The sequence below is a fragment of the Parasteatoda tepidariorum genome, chromosome 5, assembly GCF_043381705.1.
Source record: "Parasteatoda tepidariorum isolate YZ-2023 chromosome 5, CAS_Ptep_4.0, whole genome shotgun sequence".
NCBI lineage: Eukaryota > Metazoa > Arthropoda > Arachnida > Araneae > Theridiidae > Parasteatoda > Parasteatoda tepidariorum.
In genome coordinates this window covers 63,053,806-63,072,899 of record NC_092208.1, presented here as the reverse complement: position 1 = coordinate 63,072,899, position 19,094 = coordinate 63,053,806, and the positions used below count along the sequence as shown (strand labels likewise).

At 28.6% G+C, this 19,094-nt stretch overlaps 1 protein-coding gene across 19 annotated transcripts in view; it reads left to right on the top strand.

Annotated features, from left to right (window-relative positions):
* LOC107452693 (eya transcriptional coactivator and phosphatase 2) overlaps positions 1–19,094 on the top strand; it is a 145,024-nt gene that overhangs the window by 91,712 nt on the left and 34,218 nt on the right. For 7 of the 19 annotated variants that reach the window (XM_071181536.1, XM_016069260.3, XM_016069257.3 and 4 more), the window contains 6 exons: positions 9,397–9,518; positions 10,392–10,478; positions 12,275–12,361; positions 14,217–14,289; positions 15,621–15,748; positions 17,040–17,174. In XM_071181536.1, the coding sequence (XP_071037637.1) occupies positions 9,397–9,518; positions 10,392–10,478; positions 12,275–12,361; positions 14,217–14,289; positions 15,621–15,748; positions 17,040–17,174 (632 nt within the window). Of the gene's footprint in view, positions 1–9,396; positions 9,519–10,391; positions 10,479–12,274; positions 12,362–14,216; positions 14,290–15,620; positions 15,749–17,039; positions 17,179–19,094 lie in introns of all 19 variants that reach the window. The other 12 variants (XM_071181539.1, XM_016069261.3, XM_071181533.1 and 9 more) reach the window with 4 other exon arrangements.

Here is a 19,094-nt window from a genome sequence, read left to right as displayed (position 1 = left end):
AATGTTCGTTAATGTAATGTAATTGACATTTCGCTTCTTATTTGTTTTGATTAGTTTAACTAAATGTCAAATTGATAAATTAGAATTTTATAGCATCTGTAGATTACTTTTCATCCAAGTTTTCTTTAAAAAGCAAATAAACAATAGAAAGAAAACCTCAAAAAGCAAAAATTAAAATTTTTTTTTTTGTTGCTTGATTATAGGGTTTATTCTATTTGTTTTAGCATTAGTGTGCAAATTTCATCTTAAATTTAAACAGCATATAGCTTTTATCTTTAATTTTTAAGGACCTTATATTTGCATAATTTGCTACATGTATGTTAGATTAAGCTGAATATGCACAATAATAATCTTTGAGAGTGCGTTGAGGTCGTAGACAATAAGGGCCCGTGCTATACATTCGCCATCTCTCCAAATGCGAAAAAATTTGGCAATTAAAATTGTGTTTTGGCGAAAGTATTGCATTTTTTCCACTGGAAAGAAAAATATATAATTTAACTCGATCCTCAAAATCACATCAAAATGAATTTTTCTAAACAAATCAGTATTTTTTATTCGTTTGTAGTAATTTTCGGCAGATGCGCCGCATAACCAATTAGAATTGTTTCTAAATAATGTAAGCCTGAAACAAACTACCATAAAATAGTTTTCTATGGGAGATAAATAAATTTTAATTTGGCGAAAACTTCGAAAATAGGTGAATAATTTTGTTATTTGGCTAATTTACTGGCTAATAATTTGATGGCGCCGACCCTAAAATATGGATTTATGAAAAATTGTAGGAAGAAAATGATTCTACAAAAATTAAGTTATAATTAATTTCATACTCCATCCGTTTAGTTTTAATAGGATAAATTAAAATCTTACGCAATGTCCTTACAAATCGACTTTTGAAATATGATAGAAAAATTCAATATTTTATATATATTTGAAATATTCAGAATAATTAATATATTTGAAATATTCAATTTCAGTGCCTTTCGTTTGTTTTTTAAAATAATACTATTAAAAAACTTTTTTACGATCGGCTCATTAAATAGTTAAAATGAAAAACTTTAAATTTTTTACTACGCTTCAATGATTTCATATGCGTATTTTGTATTCAATTTTTACATGGAAGTTTTGACTAAGAGATATTTAAAAAAGAGTAATAAAAAAAGAGATTCAAAAGATCATTTCATCTGTAACTATATTTCTTTAAAAAAAGATATACTACTAACTTTTACTTTTTTTTCTTCTGTTAGCAATCTGAAGACATTTACTACCTTTTTAGGAGAATATAAATATTAGTTTTCAATAATAAATTCTTTTATGTGAAAACTAGTTTTAAGATGTAAGAGTTATTTTTATTTAATGTGGTGCTTATATTCATAGGATTTAATTAAATTATTTGCGATAATTGCTCTGTGCCAGGAAAATTCTGCCTTGGGCAACGTCGATTTCAAAAATTACGTCGACGTTAACGTCGAATTAATGATCAAGTAACAGACTTATTAAATTTGAAGGTTGAAGAATAACTAAAGAACTAATTAGAGTGAATGAAATTCGATTTAATGTAAAATTATATAACTTAAAAGAATTCTCCATGCAATAATACCCACCTTAATGCAATAATGTCACAGTGTAGGTGCAAGTCTGCTTTGGGCTACGCCAACCTCAAAATTTACATAAATGTTCACTTTCTTAATAATGATTCGTAATCCATTTATTAAATTTACAGTTTCAGTAGTTCAAGTATTTATGAATACTCAAGTAAAAAAAAATTTTTTTTACGAAATTATTTCATTATAAAAAAATTATCAATATTTCTTCAATAAATCTGGAAATTGTCTTAGAATTAATGATTGGCCTCTCGTAAAACACCTCAATTAAATCGTTAATCGAAACATTACATTCAGGAAATGAATACAAGATTTATAATGATAAGAAACGAAAATATCAGAAGTCTATTCAGTAAGCTGTCTTTTGAATATCGCCGCTCTTAAACTCATTATCAGAATTCTATCAAAAAACTGAAGATTTTTATCCTTACGGCTAAGAAACATCCGACCAACACCTCTTTTATATAACAAGAACGATTTAACAAATTTATACTCTTTTTTGCCAGAATATAAGCCTTTAAGTGTTCATATCCGCCATCAAACAATTAATTCAACAATAATATAAAAAAAGTAGCCAACTTCAATATATATCGGCCTAAAAAGGCGTTTCGAGTCTTCGAACGGAGGTGTGGTCCGATGCGTTTAATTTGTCCTATCTCGATAAGATGTTGGTGACAGGTAGACAAACGGGGTTATCATTATTATCATTTTTTTTATTTTATTCTTTGACATATTGGGAGAGTTGAAAGAAAAAAACAGCAGGAAAAAATAGCATTAAAAAATAATGGAAAAGTAAGCCTTACAATTGTGTAGGAGTCTGTTAGGTGATTGTTGTGGTCAACATTTGCTTTTGGTAGAGTAAGTGGTAAGCTCAACATTTAAGGCATGCAACTGGCACGTGACACATTACTTTGGAGCGATTTAATTGTTGGTATGTACAAATTGTATTAATTATGTTGATGTTATTTAAACATAGATGTTTTGTTTTTTTAAACTACCACCAAATTAAGTTAAAAGCATGTTAAAAATGCGATATGAAGACTTCAATTGTCCTATATCCATTAAATGTTTAGCATTTAGACCAGTGTTCCCCAAAGTGTGGTACGCGTACCCCCAAGGGTACGGGAACAGTTTAGCGAGGGTAAGGGTTCTTATACGAAATATCTTGCAACAAACGAAAATTTCAAAAAGGTTTATTTAAAAACAAGGCTAACCATGAAAATTTACGATTACATATTTTTCTATTGGCTATTTTTTGCAGAGTTAACAGTTAATAATTAGTGGTGTCAACAGCCAGTTGTGATTTTTAACTTTTGTGCAATTTTTTTACAGTAATATTAATTTACAGTGATTTAATTACTAATATGCAAGAACCGTTATAAATTATATATATTTTATTAAATTTTAGTTTTTATTTAACTGCATGCAAATTTAGTTGTAAGAACGTTACAAACGCTATAAATTAACTTAAATTGTAATGTATCAACTAAGAATAACTGCTTTATCTTAGCTATTTTTTAATTACAGTTGTTGATAAATTTATCAAATGTAACTTTAATACTATTATATCTTTAAAAGTGTTAGTTTTTCGGCTATATTATCTTAGTTATTTAAATATCTTAAAGAATATATTATGGTCTAAACCGCATGAAAAGTTTTATGAATTCCATGCCAGTATTTTTTTCATAATATTAACGGTAGGTGCTATTTTATGTGATGCAATTGTATCCAAACTGATTTGAATGAAATCAAACTGACATTATTAATGAATTTTATACCTTATGTACTGAGTCGACAAAAATGAATTAATTTTTTTAAAAAACTGACAAAACCTTTTCTTTTGGCCGATTGCAATGTAATTAGAAACAGACTAAACTAATCAAACGACAATAATTATTTTAATCAACTACGATCCGTTTAATTAATGTATTGTGTAATTTCAAACGTGGTTTGTTTTACAAAATCAAAAAAGAATTGTGTAGTTAGATTGCTACAGAATGAATAATAATGCAATAAAATGAAATCCAGAATTTATTTAGTCTTAGTGATAAAATAAGTTCGCTATAATTTTAACTTTGCAGCGACTGAATTTTATTCTACAAATACATTAAACGTAGTTCCGAAATGTGATGCCAGCGACTAAATTTTATTCTACAAATAGATTAAACGTAGTTCCTAAATGTGATGCCAGCGATTAATTTTATTCTACAAATAGATTAAACGTAGTTCCGAATTGTGATGCCTTTTTTCTTGGTAATACCGTTCTCAAATATTATATTTTGTTTTAGTTATAATATGTTAAAAAAAAATAATTGTTGTAATATAAATTTTTCCGTAGATGTTTAAGGATAGAAATTTAATTTATTTATGGAGTGAATGACCTATGAAATATCCTTCATATAGTAAAGTATTATCTTTTGTTTCTCCATTTCCTTTTTTTTCCTTCAAGTTAGTAATTTAGGCAAAAAATATAAGTTTTAAAAAATTTTTATTGATGAGAAACTACTGTTCACTTAGTGCAAAGGATGGAAGCATATTTATTTTTAAAAATATTCTATTTTTTATTAGGGATGGATGATATTTGGCCTTTTCGCCGAATATTCGGCGAACTATTTGGAAAATTATTTTACGACTCAGTTTTTTCCGGAGAAATTTTAATAGATTTAATAAAGCATAGTCCGAAATTGTATTTTTTAACATATATTTTTCGAAATTTTTTTTACACATATTTGTTAAGTTCTAAAACTTAATAACTTATGTTTTGAAAGACACATGAAAAAGTAAAATTGGAAGAAATGAAACTTGATTACTTTATACTAAATCTCGAGTTTTGTTATGCTGATTATTTTCTTTTTTTAATTATATTCAGGCTAGTCAATTTCATCGTTTATTGAACACTTTATGTTTTAAAAATTAAGAACCTATTTTTTGTTTCATTATTGCCTGTTTTTCTATTTTAACAAAAGCGAAGCATGTTGACGAAGCTTTTCTAGTAGATTTTAATCTTTTATTCACTTTTTTCTCATAAGGTAAGGCAGGTTACTAGTAACATAGAAAACTGCGTAATCTCAACGTTAAAGTTATATTTCAGAACTAAGAACAGTTTTTTTTCTTTCTGTTTCTTTCCTAATTTGTTTTATTAACTTTCAGCGTTTTTTATTACGACATAATTTTTTAAAGGACCGTTTCTAATGGACGTTATTCTTTTATAGTCACTTTTTTCTAAAAATACGGCAATGTGAAAAAATTATACTAATATTTGTAGCGAAAAATCTTTCGTTTAAAAATTAAGAATGATTTTTGTTTTGGCTTCTATCTGGCTTTTTCTTTTTCAAAAAACGTGTCTTTTTATAGACGTTTTTATAATGACGCGGAAATGAAGAGGGTTTCTATTAGACTTTAATCTTTACTTTTTCTTGAAAATGTGATAATTGGGTACTGAAATGCTTTAGCTTTAAAATTTTCTTTAAAAAATTAAAATCGATTTTTATTTCTTCTGTTTTTGCTTTAGTACATAATCTTTGCAATTTTAAAAGCGTTTCTGATAGACATCTCTTTTAATTATGGATAATTGTTTTTTTTATAGTTTTATGGATAATTGTTTTATGGATAATTGTTTTCCTGGAAAATATTATTTTTAGCATTAAAGTTTTGTTTTAAGAATTAATAGGATTTTTTTATTTCTTTTTTTTTACAACTTTAGTTCTTTTTAATAGCTATTATTTCAGTTTTTTTTTTAATCTTAAATATATCTAATTTTCTTAATATCTAATTATTTTTATTATCTTAAACATTTCGATTTGAGTTTTTTTTCCCTTTATCCCATACCAATAATGCAGCTAAGTTTTGATTATTTTTCAATAATGATATAAAATATTCAATAAAAAATATATAAAAATATATATTCTGTATAAAAATAATATTTTGAAAAAGAAATTTTTTTTTTTTTAAATTGTTGCTATTCAGCCGATTTTTTTGGCCGAATATTCAGTATTTGGCTTAATCACTATTCGTTACATCACTAATTTTTATCTCTGCACCTGAGTGTTAAAGCGTTAATACTCTAAATTAGAATAACAGAATGTTTAGAAATTGAAATAAAACCTTTAAAAAAATAAAGTAATCAAAAAATGAAAGGTACAGTAGGAAAAAAAGTATGATCAAAATTACCATAACATGATAAAACTTACCGTGTTACTGATTGTACTTTGCTAAAGATTTTGGTAAAATTTGAAATAAAATATGGCTTTATAATATGTGATAAAATTTGGTAATTTTTAATAATGCTTTAGAACAACGGTTCCCAATTTCTTTCTTTTAAGAAATCCTAAATGCGAGGTATCAACCTTCGTCTTTGTGAATAAAGTTTATTGAGGTAACTGTGATCGTTATAACCTATAAAAAAAAGCTATTTTTTATTACAGAAAGGAACATTAATAATCTGAAATTTGTGTTATTTCCGACAATTAAATTTGCAATTTATTTTTCTTTCTCCTGTTTAGTTATTAATTTGTTTTTGGCGTGTTATGCATACAGAAGCTGAAAATGAATTAGGAAATCTGCTATTGAAAATGGTTACTAGGAAAAATTATTTCTTTATTAAAGAATTATTTATTTTTTTTTATTCGAACTCTGTTTTAGGCTAATATTAAGTTTCTTATAAATTTTTTATAATATTTTTTTAATTTTCCATTGTCAAGAATACGCTGAGATGACAAAAGTCATAGAAGATACCTCTTAATATCGTGTCGGCCCACCCCCTCTATCCTTACGAAGGGCAGCCACTCAACATTGCATGAAGTCAATAAGTAATTGGAAGTCTCTTGAGAAATATTCAGCCTCAATAGCTGTCCATAATTGCGAAAGTGTTGTGAGTGCAGAATCTTGTGCTTGAACTGATTTCTTGATTATATCTCATAAATGTTTGATGGGATTCATGTCGTGCGAATTTGGTGGTCAAATCATTCGCTAGAATTATCCAAAATGCTTTACAAACCAGTCGTATGTTTTACAATTAAGTTCCGGTGACATGGAGCATTGACATTCATAAAAAATTCCCTCTTTGTTTGGGTACAGGAAGTTCATGAATGGCCTCTAGTGGTCTCCAAGTAACTGAACAGAACAGTTTCCCGCCAATGATCGGTACAGTCGGGTTATAGGACCCAGTCCATGCCATGAAAAAAGCAGCCCACAGCATTATGGAGACATCACCAGATTGCACGGGGCAACCTGGGTTGATGGCTTCGTGGGGTCTGCCCTACATTCGAAATCTCCTGTCAGCTCTGATTTGCTTAGATCGTAATTCATCTGACCAAGCTACTGTTTTCCAGTCATCTAGGGTCCAACCAAGATGGTTTCGACGTCAGGAGAGACTTTGAGTCTGATGTCGTGCTGTTATTAAAGGCATTCGAGTTGATCTTCTTCTGTCATATACCATCACAGCCAAAGAGAATCATATTGTTCTAACGGACAATTCCATTTCACTTCCCGCATTGATGTTTACAATTATTACACGCAATGTTACTTGTTTGCTAACACTGGCAGGTGGGAGGTTATGCTTGAAATTAGGTACTCTCGACACTGCAGATCTAGGAATGTTGAATTCTTTCACAATTTCCGAAAAGAATAGTCTTATCCGTCTAGCTCTAACTGCCATTTTACACTCATAGCTTGCTAATTCTCTCCTTGCGGTCATAATTACATCAGAAACATTCTCAGATGAATAACTTGAACACAAATTTAAGTCATACTACACATATACATATTTAGTACGCGATGCAACTCTTATGTATATTTGAATATAACTATCCCATGAATTTTGTCACTAGCATACTAAAACTAAAATTCAGCGGCGCGACCTTGGGCTCAGGGGTGCAGGAGCAGATGTTCCGGTCAGGTGGTCAGCCGAACTCGGAATCCCCAGTGTTTAGTTCCCAAGCATGCTTGGTACTCATTTATCGACCCACTGAAGGGATGAAAAGTTGAGTCAGCCTTACCCGGCCCGAGGATCAAACCAGGGACCTGTGGCACGACAGCGCGAAGCGCTACCGCTCAGCCACCGGGCGTCCACAAGCACACTATTGATACACATTTTCTTAAAAAAAGTTCTAAGATTATTAATAATTATTATGCGGCTAAATTTTTTTTAGAGAATTCCCATAATAAAACTAGATGGATAAGAATGAAAAGTGTGACTCTGATTTTTTTTAAATATAAGGTACATTTTAATCTCCACGAAAAAAAGATATAGCACAGAAATATTTTTTTTTCTTTTTTAAGCAAAAGAGTGTGATCAAAACGCTTTGCAAAAACTGTCAGCATCTCAGATAAGGCAATCTTGAGCTTTTCCAGGTGTTGGCAGAACTGTAATCAGTGTGAAAGAGCTCTGCAAATGTTACAATATAGCAGCGTTTTATTATTATTTTATTAAAAAAAAAACTAGCTCCGTTTCAGAGGGTTGTAAATAGAAACAGGTGTTTGCTATCGGCATGGAGCTACATTACTTTGGTATGTGGCTTAAAAAAAAGCGTGAATTATTGTACTCCGTTTCACTTGTCCTCAACATATTCCCACTAAATTTCCTTAAGTTTTTTTGGTAACATCACATAAATACTTAGATACATTGCTTATTTGTTTTGTGTTTACTGTACAGCAAGTTTTAAGTGTTTTTTTTCTTTTCTTTTCTTTTTGATATTTGTATATTTCGGAGTTGCATGGCTTGGTTTGGTGTCGTAGTGTTATCGAAGTAATTGCGGAACTTTTTTATACGTTGATTAAATTTAATGACGTTTATTGTCTGGCCTTTTTTATAAATTTAGTCTTATTAGTTACAAGGTACGTTTTTAAATCCTTATATTCATTGCATTGATCAATTGTATTCATTTTGGATTCCAAATTTCATTGTATTGATTAAGAAGTTATCAAGTAAAAAAGATCCAAACACGTATTATTTTTCGATTATCTTTGCTGTAAAACTAATTTATATTAAAATTGGGGAAATGATACGCCAGAGATTATTGGTATAATTTAACATTAGCCATAGGTGTAGATATTGTTTCAAGATTGTTTCGATACTTTATGTGTTTAAGTAGTTCACCCTTGTAGGTGTTCAATAATATTAAAATTTAAAATAAAAGATATGATACACATAAGAGCTAGCAAAGTTGTTTTTACGATAAAATTTAAAAGTAAGAACCATTTGTTTAGGATGCAGATACACCGATCTTTTAAAATAAAATTAGTTTTAAAATGAAACATACATGCAAAGCAAAGAGAATGTGAAGACGATTTCGAGCTTGGCTTAGCCAAACAGAAACAGGTAGAAATCGAATATTTTAAAAAATTCTTTAATAAAATTGCAGATATGTATAAATTAGAATATGATTGTCCTTATTACACAACTAAAAACATACAGACATTTTGTAACAGTGAACTTTTGTTTCTGTAGTTTCTTTTATATGCAAAGCGATAGCAAACTCACAATGCCTCGTTAACGGTTGTAAACAATCTATAGGTGCCCATCTGACAGTGCCTAAGGTTGCACCAAAATAGGTGTTTTCAAAGACGAAAATAATTCAGAAATGGTGTAAATGTGTTTGAGCTTGGTTTAAATATTTTGAATTATTGCTGTTTAGATTTTACTATGCCTTATTTTTGAGGTTGTTCAACACCAAATTTGAAAAGTATTACGCTTAAGTTTTTACAATGTAGTAAAAATAAAATCTCTGTAGTATTAAAAAGTTAAAACATTAAAAAAAAATGCAGTTCCTAATGGATCTTTTTTTCGCCATTTTAGTAGCCAAGAGAGTCAGCAAGGAAGTCTTTCCAGTCCTGAAACACAAGGCGATAGTGGACAGACATCTCCGCATTCTTTAGCCTCTGAATCGCCAAGTTTGCCAACCTCACTTACTACAAATGGTAAATTTTAATTTTAGTTCGTTAAAAAAATAATTTTCATTGGTCTTTACCAACAAATTGTAATATGAAATACTGTATACTGTCTGTCTATTGTAACGTCTTGTCATCCTGTTAAATCAGTCAATACGATCTTTTTTACACTTTCAGAAAAATTGTTCAAGATTTATCCATAATATCGGGAATTTCTATAATTCAACAAATTTTCTCAAAGTTATTGAGTTTAACCATGCTTCATTTAAGGTTGAATCATTAATAGTATCGTAATCAAGTTAAGAAAGAATTAATTTGCAGTATATTTTACTCAACTTGGCACCTTTCTGTAAACGTGTAACGCTTATACGTTTCGCTTCAATGTGTTACAATATTTTTACATTTTAAAACCAGATAAACACGCCAGTTTTTTTACTACAAATTAACTTATAATTTTTCAGAAATATGGTTGAATCTAAGTAAAATATATTTAAATAGTGGAAATTCATTAAATAAGATTCAACTAAAATCATAGAAATATAGATTCAATCCTTAGAGAAGGATGTGTAAGATCAATTTTACACATCCTTCTCTAACAATATTTGCATTTATTTCTAAAAGACCCGAAGAGGAGTTAACCAACATGCTGATTATTGCAATTTATCTAAGTGACTTCAATAATTATGCATTCGTTATTGTCGGGCAATTTTTCATAAAATTTAGCCATTTAAAAAGTAGTACAAGTTCTTATTTGAAATAAGTTTTGGAACAGTATGTGTCTAAAATAATTTTAAAAAGTACAGTTTGGTCGCATGTGATATATATGTATACAAATAATGTTCTAAACAAATAGTAAAAGTAATATAGAAATAACACTGTATCTAAAATAATAATGATATTTAGGTGTCCTGAGTTCTATGGCAAGTCCTAATGATTCGCCGTCGTATAACTCAACTTCAGCCTGGGGAATGTGTGGCACGGAACCCACTGGTAAATTATATATTTTATTCATTTATTTATTTTTATTAATTAATTCTTCATAGAATATCTATTTTAATACAATAAGTTATATATTTTATTCATTCATTTATTAATTAATTCTTTATAGAATAAATATCTTAATAAGTTTCATATTTTATTCATTCATTTTTTTAAAAATTAATTCTTCATAGAATATCTATTTTAATACAATCAAAACCAAATGAATGCATTTTTTCAACAAAAAAAATGTTCTTTTGGCGATTTGTTGAGAGATGCCCAAAACGAATAACAAACAAGACAGTTAAGACAAACAAAACAAGACAGGAAAAAAATCGAAGAAAAAAACCCCGGAAAATTGGCATATTTATCAAATTTAGTAGTCGTAGTTGTCCTAATTATACTATAAAAAACGTTTAGTCCTTTTTTTCCTTTTTTCTTTTTTTTTCCTTTTTTGATTTTTTTTTAACTTGTTGCCCCGATATTTCGTTATCGTTCTCGGAAAATAGAAATGCGGATTTTAAATAAATGGTTTTAAAGTACCCAAAAATCTGAATTTTCATTTTTTTTAACATACAAATTATTGATTTATCTCTTTTATCTGATTTTAAATAATTTACGACAATCAACAATGCAGTAGTAATAGAATTTTTATGAGAGCTCACCTGCTAAATAACTTAGTTGTACAAAAGATATTAAACGGCATATTCGTCGCAATTGCGTTTTGATTTCATTTAAACCCTAAGTTTTGAACTCGATTAAAAATTTCATTTAAATATTGGTATGAGGGATCATACAATGATTAAAAAAGCATCATTTCATGCGACTGCAAAGCCTTCGAAAATCAGCCTTAATTATATTTAAGTAGAGCAAACTATACTTTTTTTAGTTAATCGTTTGCCTTTTTTAAAATACCCTCGTATATTTATACTGTAACTAAAAGTTTATTGATTGTTGTGCTTATTTTCTTATGTAAAATGTATTGATTTCTTTTGGGGCCCAAAAATAGACTAGCAGATGTAAATTTCTATACTTTTTACCAATTAATCAGTATAATAATCGATTAAATAAAAACTTTGATAATAAAAACAACATTTTCTATTAAATAAATTTGTAATATTTCATTCTAAGTTTCATTTTTGTTTTTGTTGGATTAACTAACATTTTAAAATTTTATTTCATCTGCATGAATTTTATTTTGTGCCAGCATGACTCAAATGCATTTTATTATTATCAATTTAAACTGTTCTTAACAAAATCTAATCTTCCTAATAACTATTTTTAATGTTTAATTTTAATGCATGTTTTAACTTAAAATAATAATCCTTCATGTTACCGTCATTCTATATCCCCAAAAAACTTTTAATTATTTTATAAAACGTCAATGTATTCTGCAGTATGCCGGTATTGCATACATTATGGGTAATATATAGATAATTAATATTTTAATGCCTTTAATAAAAACTGTTGTTTAAATTTATGATTACAAAAAATAAAGAAATCAACTTGATAAGAAAATGCTGTTAACTAAATTCCCATGATTTGAGAAATTTTATTTTTTACTATTAAATTTATAAATATATTTATGCTATAAACCGTTATTAAAGGCAACTAGAAATAAAGAAATTGCCAAAGAAATAAGATTATCAATATAAAATATATTTGTAGGTTTTCAGAAAAGTGCTATAGATTCGGATAGTTGGATAGACTAATGAAAAAATTGAAGCGAATTATAAGACTTTTCGATTTTTTATTAAGTTTTAATATTTTAATTAGAGGCTTAATTTTTTTATCGATTTATTTTGCAGTAAAAGTCGAGCACTTAGCAACAGCGGATGCCTCCCATATCGATTCTGGTTACCCGACAAGTGCAGACTCTTTAGCAAATTATGCAGGTATGTCACAATTACTTGTGACTTCTCAAAATTAAATGTGTACGCATCCGCTGTAATAGTGAACATAAAGGAAATCTATTATTTTATGAGTTCGCATGTGCTAATTAAGAATTCAAACTAGATTACTCAAATTGAAATATTTACACAATATTTCTAAAGGAAAGAAAAGAAAGGTGACTTAATTCAAGTTCATTTTTTGTTTTAGTCAACATAGCACAAAGTATACCCTATCTTTTTTGGGCAATATTACTACTCACTAGTAAACGACAAACAATATTATCGATGGGTAAATATGTAAACTTTTATAACTGTGCAAACAATATTATCAAAACGGAAATAAATATTCAGACAATAATATTATAATTCTGCATCGAAATTAAATTAGCCATTTTAAATATTTAAATGTTGTTAACCATTAGTTGAAAGAATGTTTTATTAGATTGAAATGTTCGTCTAAAATAAAAAGGACTTCATTTATTTTTTCTTTTGTTCTACTAAAATATAACTTTCATATTACTAATACTTTTTGTGAGGCTTGCGCTATTTCTTTTGTAGAATTAATGTATTTAAAAAAAGGAATAATTTTTTTTTTAATTAAAAATAAATTGTCATATTTAAAATGATTTAAATTCCATGGTTACATTACACATTTTGAAATGTTGGGCAACGTCATGCGACTAGGCAAAATGTTTGGCAGTGTCTTAGGAAAATATTTTATTTCTATTTTGTTTTATGTTTATTTCTGTTTTATTTCTGTTTTGTTAACCAATAAATTAACAGGCCAATTCTCGTGTCAAGTGATGTTTCACTATTTTGTTTTATTGTGCCAAAAAATCGAAACAAAAACATTGATTTTCACAAATCCCAGTTTTAATAATACGAAATTTGTTGAAACGCGTTATATTTTAAAAAAAGTTTTAATGACTTGCTGATGGTTTTATTGAAAGAAAAAAATTTTTACTTGCCTTTTTTTCTTAATTGTTCTAAGGGTGTGCCGTATCACAGAACACTGTTAATAACGTGCCATATAGTTATTTCGTATCATCACGTAATCAGTTACATGCGATTTTGTTTTGCATTATTCTCAAACATTGTAATTATGATATTTTTAAAAAAATTTGGGGGAAATTTTGAATTTCTGTGACTGAGTAACTTTAAAAATTGATAAGTGATTTTTATTATTATACTTATTTATATTTTTGAAGTTGCAAAGTTGGTTTGATAATTGAAACTACTCTTGTTAACCTCAATTGCTCTCAAACAATGATTTCATTTCTCTTTGCCAATCAAGTTATTTTGGTCGTTGAAAACATAAAATATCTCTTAACTAATCAATCACCCAACTATTTAAGTCATTCTGAATTGATTATCCCTATTTTGAGTTATAAGCTCTGTTTAAAAAGTTGAATACATTATCTATGCGTCATTAAATAATTATACTGCGGTTAAAATCGATTAGCCTTTCGTTCTGATTTAATTTATTCATCGAACCATTTTTGAGATCAAAGTCAAAAATTTATTTATTTTGTAAATGCTTTGATTTCAGTAACACAACCAAAAGTTCAGCAACGTTTAATCTAACACGATGACAAGTGAAAACCTTTTATGGCAGCAAAATGAAACAATAGCATGAATTAAATAAATATTTATTATAATCAGCTTTCAATTTTTTTTTTTTTTTTTTTTTTTTTTTTTTTTTTTTTTTTTTTTTTGCTTCTAACAATTGCATTTAACAGTGTAAATTTTCACTTCTAAATTTATTTATTTTTAAATTTTGTGACGTTAATAAAGGTTAATGAGATATTTTTCTAGAAACAATAAAGAACAAAAAATTAAAAACATTCTAATTTTTCAGGTGATATAAGTCCTGGTAAAGGGGCAACAGCAATTGATTTTACAGGTTCCTATCCTTCGTCCTACTATAGCAGGTATGAATTAATAAATTTTATAATTAATTAATAATTCTATAATTCTATGAGTTAATAATTCTATGAGTTAATAATTCTATAAAATTTTATTATCTTTTATTTTATTACATAACCGCGGCGTTGAGCAGCCGACCCAATTTTTTCAACTCCGTTGCCTTGTAATTTTGAATCCATCCCAAAAGACAAGGGAACTCCTACATCAAGCATTGGGACTAACTAGCTTTTATGGAGAACTTTTTTAATTGAACTAAACCGCATTTGCGTTACATGAGAGGTAAAACACGAAAACCTCCCTCGATTAGCTCAAATGGCAAGGGAATTATAACCCATGATACCTTCTACCACTGATGATATTTTACGTCAGCACTATGATCTGTGCGAGCCAGGGTCAGAATTCGTAACAACCAGTCAGCTTTTGGATTCGAACCTGGGTTGCCTCATTCTTCGGCGAACGCTCATGCCCTGAGCTACAGCGGCTCACATTTTATTTTAGGCAATATCTTTCATATTGTTTAAAAATAAGATAAAATTTTAGCTACTGTTTAAAAATTAGCAATGTATCTTTGCTTTAATTTCGACAAAATATTTTTATTTACCTGAAAGAAGTTAAAGCTTCTGAACTTACCCAGTAAGTTCAGAAGCCCCCAGTAAGTTAGTGATCATTGAAACACAAAAAGTTACAGACAAAATTCCCTCTTGATAAATTAATTATAAAGGCATAATAAGAATATATAGCCCTGCCGTAAGTATTTTGAACTATTTATAACACAAATATTTTAGGTTGAGTTATTGTGTGACGAGGTTTTATTCTTTATGCATTTGCTCTATATACTTTGGTTAGGGGCAGCGGTAAGTTCACCTTATTCCTTATGCGTTGTTATACATTTTACAATGAAAAAATAATTGAACAAAATTTAAAATATGTAAAAACACTATGTTTTGAAAGAAAAACATTAAGAATAATAAATCTGTTAGGATTTAAAACTTACCGAGTTGTTTGCAGGAAATTCGCTATTATTCGAAGGCTTCTCTATGAAAAATTCCTGACCAAATTAATGAAACATGATATTCGTCCCAAATTAATAATTAGGATCATTCAATAACATTAAACTATAACGGGACTTAGGGTGCATCATCCATAAAATCCATTTTTAGCGTAAAATATTATACTGTAATTTTTACTGGAATATTTATTTCATTAGACTAATTTAGTGCTTTTTATGGTAATTAAAAAAGTACTGTTACTCTGAGTACTAGTATTTTTAATCAGGTTGCCCCATGTTCTTTATAAAGACAGTGATTAAATATTGTTTTCCTTTTTTCTCATTTAGTATGCAAGCTTATCAGCAATTTGGAGCTCAAAATCCTGCGTATTCAATGCAAGCAGCGTCTAATTTTTACAATCAAGCAAGTCAAGCAACAGCTTACAACGTCCTATCACAGTCATATGGTGTAACAGGTTAGTAGTTCTCATATAACAGCTAAAAGCAAAGAGTTTAAACGTTAAAGATTAGCATGGTTTTTCGAAGCACTTTCGCCAAGGAAAATAAAAAAGCCACAGTTTTAAGTGCCGTACGCTTGATGCGAAGAAGTAATTTCAATCTATATGTGCCATCTTGAACTGAAAATTATCTGGGCTTTAGAACGAACAAATAACTTAAATATTTTAAAAATCTTCTAACTTTTTTTAAACCAGTTTGGCGATATTTTCCTAATAAGGTGAAAATTATCAAAATCAATGCCTTATTTCTAATTTTTGCTAATTTTTATGAACCAGGATAAAAAAGCATAGGAGTAAGTTTTTAAGTATATTTAAAAAAAAAAAAAAAAAAAAAAAAAAAAAAAANACCATTAATGCTTTTTATTTTCTCAAAACTGGCTTTTCCTTGAATCGACGTTTTGTGCCATTTTCAGAATTAGCATAAGGGAGCTGACTAAAGATTAGCTAAACTTAACTTAACAGTCACGAGTAACTGTTACAAACTCACAACAGTTACGTAAATAGCAAATTATTCGCAAAGAAGTATCATTTCATATTATATCAGAACCTTCGAAAAACAACCATTAACATTGGAAAAGAATTGTTGACTGCTTTTTGGTGTTTAGAAACCAAAAATCAGTAAACAATTCTTTAGAGAACGATTAAAATATAAAATCTCACATTTCCGGCCATAAAAATAATTGATCGATTCTGACGAAGGTAAATATCTATCATTGCTATAAATATTTCCTTTAAAATTACTTTTATTTGAATAGCTCAAATTGAAGAATTCCATTTTTAGTCAAAGCATTTAGGTCAGTATTGCTCAGTGAATACTCTGAGTTAAACGCTGAATAGTATCATACATAGACATCATTCAGTGTCTAAGTAATCAAGTATGTTCTAAGTATGTTCAGCAACCGAAGAGTTAAGAGTTTTTACGCAGTGGAATTGTTCGATTTGTGCAATGCTGCTTTTGGTTCTGATTTTAAAATTTCTGTAAGAACCCCAATTTTTTTCTTCTTCTTCTCTTTAAGATGTTTTTTTCTGTTAGCTTTTAAAATTCTATAATTTTCTCCTGGACTCTACATTTTTTTTTCTAAATGAATTTTACCCGTGCCATAATAAAAGTTTGGGGAACATTTTGAAATAATAACTTCTGTTAATTTATTATCTAGATTCTAGATTTAAAAAAATACCCATTATCTCAGAAGTTGTATGAGAATTTAATATCAACCCTCCCAATCTTATGTTTTTCCTTTATTGTTAGGTGGTCGAGCCTTAAGTCACCAAAGCGGGAAAAATAACAGCAGTTCGCTGTCTCAAAGTTCATACTTAAATCCCTATGGAACTCACTTTCCTGCTGGGAATGGCACACAAACCACACAAAACCCATACACATATGGTAAGTATATATTGACATTTTTTCCCCCATTTTTAGTTTTATTCTTAAGAATGTCAATGTTTATATTGGATTATTTTTAAATATACATACGATTGTATTTACAGTGTTCTCCGTAGAAATAAAAAAGGTCAGGGAGCTGAATCTCAGAAAAGAGCACTTTAAGTTTTCATAGGGCAAAAATTTATAAAAATGCGTAATATTATGTCTTAAATGCATTTCATTCTCAAAAATTTTTAAATTGCAATCTTATACTATTTTATATGTATATTTCAAAAAATAATTCTCTCTCATTATTAGAATGAAAGAAAAATTTGTAGTTTATAAAAATAACCTAAGGCATGCTAATTAGATATTCTCTGGGCATAATTTTTTATCAAAAAAAGTGAACTAAAAAAAATCATTAATTGATAAACAACTTGTAAGATTTTTACATAATTAATACTAAAAATTATGAGTAAATAAACATTTAAAGATTGTAGGGGAAGTCTTGGTTTATTTGTATTTCTACCAATTCACATAAATAATGAAAGGCCAGAAATAATCTAACTCTAAATATTTATTGAAAAGGACAAAACACATATAAAATAAAACAAGAATAAAAAAATACAAGAATTTGGAAGAGGGGGTTTTGGGCTCGAATTAAACGTCCGTGCTTAACGGCGGTTCCTGGCAGACTGTCTTAGTTCACCGCCAGAGGCGCTGTAGTGGGGGAAAGAGGAAAGCTTGTCACAAGATGCATTTCTTAAAAAAAAAGAAAGTTATTCACTTAAAAAAATAATTTCAAAAATTATAACCATTAAAAAATTTATTAAGGCTGTTTTGCAAAGGGTCTGTCGTAATGAAAAATTATGCTTTTTTTTTGCGAATAATATGCTATTTTTGTGAATTTGCAACTGTTACTCATGACTGTTGTGTCAAGTTTTGCCTATCTAAAGCCAGCGATGTCTACTCTTATTTTGAAAATGGAGCGAAGTGTCGATATGGAGAAAAGAGGCACAGTTTTGTGAAAATGAAAAACGTTTTTGGTCTAGCTTTTTAATGTTTAAAAGGTTACTCCATTGCTGCATTACTTGAACTCATAAAAATTTGCAAAAACTGAGAATAAGGCAGTGATTTTGATTAATTTCATCTAGGTGGAAAAATGTCACCAAATTAAAGATTTTTAAAAAACTTTAATAATTTTTAAAATATTTAAGTTATTTGTTTGTTCTAAAGCCCAGATAATTTTTTACGACAGTGTTTCCCAAAGTGTGGTACACGTGCCCCCAGGGGTACGGGAACAGTTTAGCGGGGGTACGCGTTCTTATGCGAAATATCTTACAAGAAAAGAAAATTTCAAAACATTTTATTTGATGAACAAATCTAGCCATGAAAATTTACGATTACGCACTTTTGTATTAGCTATTTTTTGCTGAGTTAATAGTTAATAATGAGTGGTGTCAACAGCCAGTTATGATTTTTAACTTTTGTGCATTTTTTTTTATCACAGTAAAAACAATATCATCCTTCTCACTGATAAAAATAACAGCGATGCCAACTGCTCCGGACACACCTGATTAACTTAAAAAACCGTAAATAACTACAAACTAAAATTTGCACATAGTTCACTAATTTTGATAGCTTTTTAAAAGGTTTAACATGACTTAACTATAATAAAGTGGTGAATATATAAAACTACTAATTGTTTAGAAATAGTGGTGGATAAAAGCAGATAATTTTATCAGTGTGTAATTATTATTTAAACAGTGAATTAGTGAACATGGATAAAAAGGCAGTGTTTTTAAAGGATTGCTGTTTATTTTTACAAAAAAGATAAAGGACACAATTATAAGGATCAAAGGATTGGCAAGGCGTTCTGCCCTTCTAAAAACGCTTACAGAGAACTCTAGTATTTCAATGCAACTTGGAAATTACATTTAG